This window comes from Phyllobates terribilis, unplaced genomic scaffold (assembly GCF_046119375.1).
Source record: "Phyllobates terribilis strain yellow unplaced genomic scaffold, ASM4611937v1 Scaffold_1__5_contigs__length_1240528914, whole genome shotgun sequence".
NCBI lineage: Eukaryota > Metazoa > Chordata > Amphibia > Anura > Dendrobatidae > Phyllobates > Phyllobates terribilis.
In genome coordinates this window covers 602,864,488-602,873,694 of record NW_027362761.1, presented here as the reverse complement: position 1 = coordinate 602,873,694, position 9,207 = coordinate 602,864,488, and the positions used below count along the sequence as shown (strand labels likewise).

The 9,207-nt window shown below is 47.5% G+C and overlaps 1 protein-coding gene across 1 annotated transcript in view; it reads left to right on the top strand.

Annotated features, from left to right (window-relative positions):
- The first annotated feature begins 553 nt into the window (after positions 1-553).
- LOC141272230 (uncharacterized) overlaps positions 554-9,207 on the top strand; it is a 36,280-nt gene continuing 27,626 nt past the window's right edge. The window contains exons 1-4 of the mRNA XM_073682722.1: positions 554-1,005; positions 1,489-1,629; positions 1,949-2,128; positions 2,670-2,790. Of these exons, the coding sequence (XP_073538823.1) occupies positions 1,546-1,629; positions 1,949-2,128; positions 2,670-2,790 (385 nt within the window). The 5' untranslated portion in view covers positions 554-1,005; positions 1,489-1,545. The remainder of the gene's footprint in view (positions 1,006-1,488; positions 1,630-1,948; positions 2,129-2,669; positions 2,791-9,207) is intronic.

Below are 9,207 nucleotides of genomic sequence, written 5' to 3'. Positions count from 1 at the left end.
GAGGGGGAGGCGGGGACGGAGAGGAGGAGATGGGGAGGCGGCGAGAGGCGGGGACGGAGAGGGGGAGGCGGGGACGGAGAGGAGGAGATGGGGAGGCGGCGAGAGGCGGGGATGGAGAGGGAGGGGCGAGGACGGAGAGACAGGGACGGAGAGGCGGGGACGGAGAGGGGGAGGCGGGGATGGGGAGGCAGGGACAGGGATGGAGAGGCGGGGACGGAGAGGGGGAGGCGAGGATGGGGAGGCAGGGACAGGGATGGAGAGGCGGGGACGGAGAGGGGGAGGCGAGGATGGGGAGGCAGGGACAGGGATGGAGAGGCGGGGACGGAGAGGGGGAGGCGAGGATGGAGAGGCGGGGACGGAGAGGGGGAGGCGAGGATGGGGACAGGGATGGAGAGGCGGGGACGGAGAGGGGGAGGCGGGGACGGAGAGGAGGAGATGGGGAGGCGGCGAGAGGCGGGGACGGAGAGGGGGAGGCGAGGATGGGGAGGCAGGGACAGGGATGGAGAGGCGGGGACGGAGAGGGGGAGGCGAGGATGGGGACAGGGATGGAGAGGCGGGGATGGAGAGGGAGGGGCGAGGACGGAGAGACAGGGACGGAGAGGCGGGGACGGGGAGAAGGGAGAGAGACAGGCAACAGGGGAAAGAGACAACAGGGGAAAGAGACAGCAGGCCAGAAGAGACGGCTTCAAAGCGCTGCCCCCAAAAACCAGCAGAGGGCAGCAACAGAGAGACAGCGTCTGATCCTGACTATGAGATAGAGAAACGACAGAGCATCACCGCAACAGCACAAGAAGAGGCTGCAGCACTGAGAGCGGAGGACCTGTGGTGACGTCACCGTCATGTGATCAGGGGGCGGAGCTCAGGAAGGGTAGAGACTAAATCCACGTGGGCTAAATGACCTGACGTCATACCCATGTGACTTGATGATGTCACCGGAAGAGGCGGGACCTCGCTCTCCATTGCTCTCTGCTGCTGTGGCTGTTGTGATTACACCGAGGAGCTGAGGTGATTTGGGGGCGCAGATAAGTGGATGTTCCTGTATGGGGGCTGCACAGGGAGCGGGGGGATTCTGTAGGTGCGAGACTGCGTGGGTGAGGAGGGGGTCCTGTTATTTGCATGGAGTCTCTCCCTCCCCCTTTCCTGTGTCTTTCTCACCACCAGCAGTATAGTTACCATGGTGACCGTCCTCTGCTGACTGTGTAGTTACCACGGTGACCATCCCCCGCTGGATGTGTAGTTACCACGGTGACCGCCCTCACTGGAGGTGTAGTTACCACGGTGACCGTCCCCTGCTGGAGGTGTAGTTACCACGGTGACCGACCTCCTACGAGGCTGATAATGAGTGGTCAGATCGGTGGAGGAGGCCGCGGTGGAGTTTGTGGCTTTTCCTCCAGATTCTTCCTGATAAATGTCGGATATTTGGGGCAGAATTCAGTGATTGTCGTTATATCGTCCCCTGTGATCTCCATCTTCTCCTTTATCATGAAGACGCCGGCAGGACGAGATCCCTCCAGCTGATCCAGTGTTCATCCCTCCTTCTCCTGAATGACCCCGAGGATGGACGAGGACGAGACCACCAGAAGATTATTACACTTCACCCTGGAGATCATCTCCCTGCTGAGCGGAGAGGTAACTCCTCTACATTTCTATCAGCTTTATTGTGTTATGTAACAAGTCCGACATCGGGAAGAGGAAATCCAGAAGAGGAAGAGAAGGATTCTTTACTGTAAGAGCAGTGATTGTGTGCAGCTCTCTGCCAGGAGGAGTTGTCATGGGGATTCCCTATAAGAGCTGTAGAGGGGCCTGGATGTCTGTCCTGAGTGTAATAATATTCCAGGTTATGGCCCCAGATTACTGGAGACGGTTATTGATCCCGGGATTTCTACTGATTGTCAGATCTGGAGTCGGGAAGGAATTCTTCTCCCTAAGTGTCTCTCTCCATACACAGGATTACACAATAGTGAGGAAGACACCGGGGGAGGGTGTGACTCCCATCATCCATCTCCAGGAGTCAGGAGGGCGGAGCCCGGGCCCCATCACAGAGCCTCCTCCGCACCCCCCGATACATGAGAGGAAGAAGAAGATCCTAGAGCTCAGCAACAAGATGATTGAGCTGCTGAGCGGAGAGGTGACTGCTGGGACATTATACAGGACAGCACTGGAGGATTCTGGGTGATGAGCGGAGAGGTGACTGCTGGGACATTATACAGGACAGCACTGGAGGATTCTGGGTGATGACCGGAGAGGTGACTGCCGGGACATTATACTGGACTGCACTGGAGGATTCTGGGTGATGATCGGAGATGTGACTGCCGGGACATTATACAGGACGGCACTGGAGGGTTCTGGGTGATGATCGGAGATGTGACTGCCGGGACATTATACAGGACGGCACTGGAGGGTTCTGGGTGATGAGCGGAGAGGTGACTGCCGGGACATTATACAGGACGGCACTGGAGGGTTCTGGGTGATGACCGCAGAGGTGACTGCCGGGACATTATACAGGACGGCACTGGAGGGTTCTGGGTGATGAGCGGAGAGGTGACTGCCGGGACATTATAGAGGACGGCACTGGAGGATTCTGGGTGATGACCGCAGAGGTGACTGCTGGGACATTATACAGGACAGCACTGGAGGATTCTGGGTGATGACGGTGTCATTGTTGTCAGGTTCCTATAAGGTGTCAGGACGTCGCTGTCTATCTCTCCATGGAGGAGTGGGAGTATCTAGAAGGACACCAGGATCGGTACCAGGAGGTGATGATGGAGGAGCTCCGGCCTCTTACACCAGGTTCGCTGTAGATAACGTGTAATGATGAATCTCCCATTTTCGGCTTTTCTCCTCTTTTTTTGCCTTGTACATGTGACTCTTGCGCTGCTGTTCTCTCTCCCTCCCTGTCTCGTCTTCTCCGCTCCCCGCCCCCATCGCTCACATAGGAGAGTGATTTTCCGCAGCGTTTGATTTTAGATTCTGTGGATATATCAGCAGATTTCCGATTGTTTGGAGGACAATGAAGCCTCATAAGGCGACAGCAGAAGAAATATTAGGAAGATTCATCTCTTCATGACATAATGGCCGTTCAGTAATGAGGGTTATGAAGGGTCATTCCTCCTGAGCTTGTTGGGGTCTCAGGACTCCTGTTCTGGTGACTGATGGGGTCCTCTGTCCCCTGATCCGACGTCCCACACTGGGCGGTTACTCCGGTGATGTCCCCCCCCCGTATCAGTATGGTACAATATAAGGGAGGGCCCTGCTCACAGTCTACATGGGAGGGGGGAATAGAAGGAGTTTCGTATCGGACACAACCAGAGTAAGATGTTACACGTCTCTAAGGTCTCAGATTTGTAGTGATTTACGTTTATTGTGTATTGTTCCTTACAGGGAACCTGTCTGGTTGGATATCGCCAGTAACATGCACATATGGGGTTAGTCTGCTGGTTAATGGCATTAGGGAGGTGCCTGGCCGCTGTACTGAGTGTGCGGCACCCGGAAGCCGCCGGCTTTCAGTCATGCAGGCGCCAACGCAGCTACTGTCACCGTACGCAGCACTGAGCGGCGTCTGTAACTGCGCCCGGGACTGAGACTGACAGCCGGCTCAGCAGTGCATCAGTACAGAGCGACCGTCACTCAGTGTCGGGGCGCAGTTACAGCTGTCTCCCACAGTGCTGCCAGTGGTGACTGTAGCTACACCTTCTTGATTCCTTGGGATTACATCAGGCCTATGCATTTCACCCCTGGGATATTAATTCCAGCAGTCCTGAGGAAGAGCAGAGAAGACAGAGCGAGGGTTATACTAATTGTCCCCTTCTGGCCAAGAAGGACGTGGTTTTCCTGGTTAAGGATACTGTCGTCACCGACCCTTGCGTGATTCCGGATTTTCTCTACCAGGGGCCGGTGCACCATCCCCAGGTAGCCAATCTGTATTTGACAACCTGGAATTTGAGAGGCGCTATTGCAAGACAAAGGATTTTCTCCTAATTTAATTTCTACCCTACTTCAGAGTAGGAAGGCTGTCACCACTAAAGCTTATGGTAAGACCTGGAGAAAGTTTATAACCACCTCAGGGGCAAAAGTGCAGGAAAGGGTACTGATTACTGTCATCCTAGAGTTCCTACAATGGGGTTTAGAGCAAGGCCTTTCTACCAGGGCTGTGGAGTCGGTAAGCCAAACCTCCGACTCCTCAATTTCCATGACTCCACCTCCCTCATACTCGGCTCATGTTTAAGTGATAAATGTACTGTAGTAAAATGGTAATATCAGGCTTTTAATCATTATTATGATACAATAATCAAACCATTTAGATAGAACGTAAAATATATTTATTGTAATACAACTTTAGAACAAAAAAACTTTTCCATATTTACAATTTATTATACATTATGCAGTAAATGTAAAAAAATAATTTTCAACAAAAACTTTCTGAATAACATTTGTGGTGTCTATGAATTTGTTCTGAGCAGGGCTGTGGAGTCGGTAAGCCAATCCTTCGACTCCGAATTCCTCAATTTCCCTGACTCCGACTCCCTCGTACACGGCTCATGTTTAAGTGATAAATTTACGGTAGGACACATTTTTCTCAGCTAAAAGTCTAAACCCTTAGATCAGGAATAGGACCGACATTTATAGGACATTTCATAACTTTCCCAAATTTTTATGAAAAAATATTCCTCAAAAACTGCATTTAACTACTTTTCCCAATTTACTATATATTTTAGGAGTCTGAGTCGGTTCATTTTATACCGACTCCCACTCCGACTCCACCAAGATGGGCAACAACTTCACGACTCCGACTCCACAGCCCTGGACTTGTGGGAAATAGTATCGCCTCCATCAGATCCTTCTTCATAGATGACCTCAAATCTGACCTAATTATTTTAAGGCTAGAGAACAACCTCACTACACTAACTTGGGTTGGTAGCAGAGCAGTAACCCCATGGGAACATCTCTAACAATTTCCGGGTATAAAGGAATTGCTTCGTGCACAGTCAGTTTTGATGAACGATTGAACTCTTCTGCTTCTTTGAGAGCAAGTGATAAATTTTGCTGAAATCTGGTCAATCTGTTTTCTATGGGAGTGGAATCTTTCTTGCCTGCTCCATGTCGTCCAAATACTTCTCGAAATCAAACTCCTCATCTGATGAGGATGAAGAAACAGCAGCAGCAGCACTGGCAGGACCCAAGTCCTCTTGGCCGTCCTGTAGGCCACTCATCCTAACTGCTACCTCAGTCAGAGCTTCTTTTCCTTTACTAAGCTGTTGATCATCCAGCAATATACGATTACGATGACTTGGGTCCACATAAACAGCTGCCAGAAAATTTTTATTTTCCAATAGCTGGGTCTCTCTCCGTTTAATTGAAGCAGAAATGCCATCTGCGATTAAGCCTCCTCATTGGGACAGGCAAAACTACAAGTTCTTCCACTCCCTTATGAAAATGCCAGGAGTTAAATCCTCAGCTTGTAACTTTTTAGTCCCTGTAAATGGGTGATAAAGCAATTCCTTCAATTCAGCCACCTGTGTCCATTGACCTTCATGTAGGGTTACCTGAGGGTTCGCCATATCTACAAGAAAGGGTTTCAGCTCAAGCAATCGCTCAATCATTAAATAAGTGCTGCCCCGCCGAGTGGCTTCATCCACAATTGCCTCTTTTCCAGCGCGTCTCTTCAAGATGGAATCAATTTTAGGGGTTCTGGCAGCAATAGGCAATTTCCTCCCTTTGATGATCAGAGTTGCAGCAGGTCCCTCTTGCAGACTATCTCTTATTGCCAGCTGCAGAGCGTGCACAACACAGCGCATGTGATGGATAGGAAAGAGGTGTGAAGCAGCTTCAACAAGATCATCTCATTGTAAAGAATCATTCTGCTGTTCTTCTGTAGAAATATCTGTTTGTTCCTCCGTTATGGGACTGTGGCCTTCCATCTCCATCATACTGAATCTGAAATGTTCTTCTAGCTGTTGTTCACCTTCATTATTCTCACTCATCAGTGTAATTGTACTTATCATGATTGAAGCATTGTCCAATAGCAAGAACCTGTTCTTTTTTGAGTTGGTAATCTTGCAGAACTTTTTCCCCTAAGATCTGGAGTAACCGGCTGGTGTGATCAGCTTTACTATCTTTACTGCCAGCGTCTTGGTAACAATTTTTTTGTTGTCACAAATATATCGAACATTGATGGCAAAATAGTTCACTCTGTGACTTGCGCAGGCATCCATTTTAAGAAACATGAAGCGTCTCTTGAGTCTTTTTGAGATCTTCCTTTTGGTTCAGGGCTTCTTCAATCACTAATTTTCTAATACTTTCTCTTTCCAGAGAAACACCAAGTTTGCGGGCCATTTCTCCATTAAGAGCCGTAAAATCTGGTCGTGCAAATAATAATGGTACACCGTCCTCCATAACAAGCTCGATGAGCTGTCTTATAGCGTATCTGCTGTCATTGTTACAGTAACTTTGTCACTTACAAAATATCTTTTAACTGATGTTTGAGATGTTCTTTCCTCCTCCTTTGCCTGGCGGAAAGTGCTGGGCTCTGGTTTCTAGGCGCCGGGCTCTGGTTTCTAGGCGCCGGGCTCTGGTTTCTAGGCACCGGGCTCTGGTTTCTAGGCGCCGGGCTCTGGTTTCTTGGCGCCGGGCTCTGGTTTCTTGGCGCCGGGATCTTTTTCAGTCACAGCTTTGTAAACTTCTGGGTAGTAGCGTTGTAAATGTCTTTTTAGATTGGAAGCTCTTGAAGGAGCATTTTTATCACTGAGTATGCACTGATTTTTGCATCACAGCATTTGTTTTCATCTGGGTCACTTATACACTGACACACAAAATGTTTTTTTTATCTTGAGTCACTGTGAAATGCTCAACTACAGCTGACTTCATAAAATGCTTCTTAGACATTTTGTAATCCTATAAATCCACTCTCAAAATAATTTTTATTCTGTAAAAAAAAAAAAAAAAGATATATTGTAATTCTTGCAAGAATATGGAATCATGCACTGTATAATTTAGGATAAACATAAAACAATCTTTGCATAAATCAATAGGACAGATGACAATTATAAAGTTTGTAAAATATGTTGTTAGATAGCTTTACTCTGAACTTTCAATGTCAGGCTTGTCTCAGGGTACAGCTCACTAAATGCTCTATGAAGAGGGGAGGAGAGAGGGAGCAGGATTGTGCTGAATCATATTCCAGAAAAAAAACAAAACACACACACACTTTTCCCCTTATATTCTATGTATAGTGTATATAAGTCATCAGAGCAGCTAATTTCTTTAAACATAAGCTAACAGGAAAAACAAACTAAAACATCAAGCATACAGAGACAACATATACTGGACTATTGATTTATGCACAGTTTATTGAAAGTTTAGATATGCTTTAAGAAGTACTTACCTTAATCCTGCTTTTCTGTTCACTCCAGCAGTTCTGAGATGAGTGCAGGCATTCCTTCCCTGTGGTCCGCCCCCCCCCCTTTATCTGTAGAGGAGCTGCTTCACTACTTATTAACATAAACTGTAGCACAGATTCATCTCAGCTAAAAGTATAGACCCCTAGATCATGAATAGGACAGACATTTATAGGACATTTCAGAACTTGCCCAAATTCTTATGAAAAAAATATTCCCGCAAACTGCATTGAACTACTTTACCCAAATTATTATATATTTTATGAGTCAGTCCGTTTTATACCGACTCCACCAAAATGGACACAGATTCACGACTCCGACTCCACAGACCTGCTTTCTACCAGTACCGTTAAAGTCCAGGTTTCAGCACTGGGAGCTCTATATAATTATAACTTGGCAGGTAATCGCTGGGTCTCTCGGTTTATTAGGGCCTCCTCTAGATCTAGGCCCATTATTAGGCAGATATTGCCCCCTTGGGACTTGAATTTGGTTCTGACAGCTCTGACTGATTCTCCATTCGAACCCTTAGTCAACATCACTGAAGTTTCTCTCATTAAAGATGGCTCTCCTAGTTGCCTAACTTCAGCTCACAGGGTTAGCGACATTCAGGCCCCCCTTTCACACAGATCCTAGAAGATTGGTTGGGTCTAGTTTTAGAATGACTATCTGCCTAAGGTAGCTTCCCGTTTTTATGGGTCTCAGGAGGTAGTCCTTCCATCTTTTTGTACCACACCAAAAAATTCTAAGGAAGAGAAACTTCGTACACTGGATGTAAGGAGATGTCTAATTGAGAACCTGTCAGTCACACAGGCCTGGAGAAAGGATAGGTATTTATTTCCTTTCAGGGACTTTGGAAGGGGCGTAAGGCCTCAAAATGTACAATAGCTAGATAGCTTAGGGAGGCCATTAGTTTATCCTACTCAGCGAGTGGGAATGTTGTTCCAGAGGGGTTAAAGGCTCACCCCACAAGAGCAGTGGCAACCTCATGGGTGGACAGGTCGGAAGTTTCCATCGAACAGATTTGTAAGCCAGCAACATGGTGTTCTCCCTCTACTTTCTATAGGCTCTATCCGTTGGATCTGGCCTCCTCCTCTGGTCTCACTTTTGGGAGAAGGGTTCTGCAGGCTGTGGTCCCTCCCTGAATTATAATTCTCTCCGTGGTGCTGTCATGGGTGAAAAAAAAAGACATAATTACTTACTGGTAATGGGATTTTTCAGAACCCATGACAGCATCCTTATATTACCTCCCTTCACGTGTGGGTCACACTTTTTTGGCTTTTTGTGTTTCGTCACAGAGGTGTTTAAGGCATTTTGATGATGTTGTTTGAATTGTTGTAATAACCATTGGAGGTCCTCCAGCGTTCTGTAATCCAACTGATGCGAGGGAGAGGTACCGTTCTTTTATTCCCAAGGTTTCCTGTCCTTGATGGGTGGATCCCCTCTCTCCCTGGTGCTGTTATGGCTTCTGAAAAATCTAATTATCGGTAAGTAATTGCATCTTTATCAGGTATTGCTTTTACGAGATTAATTGTGTGAAAAAGACCTGGGACCACAATTCTCCTGGTCAGAACGATAACAGTCTTATATAAATGCATTTTTGTGCATTTTGATGCTCTTTCAGCATTTGGATCAATTTTTGTAGCTTTCTTCTTACAGAGGTGTGCCAATTGTGGCCTTTCAATTTTTTTTTATTTTTTTTTCAATTTATTTGCTTATTTTTTCTTGACAACTTTTACCATATTGATTCATTATTGTGGGGTTGAACACTTGTCACCATACAGGGTGCCCATGACAGGGCATCCGCATTCCCTTG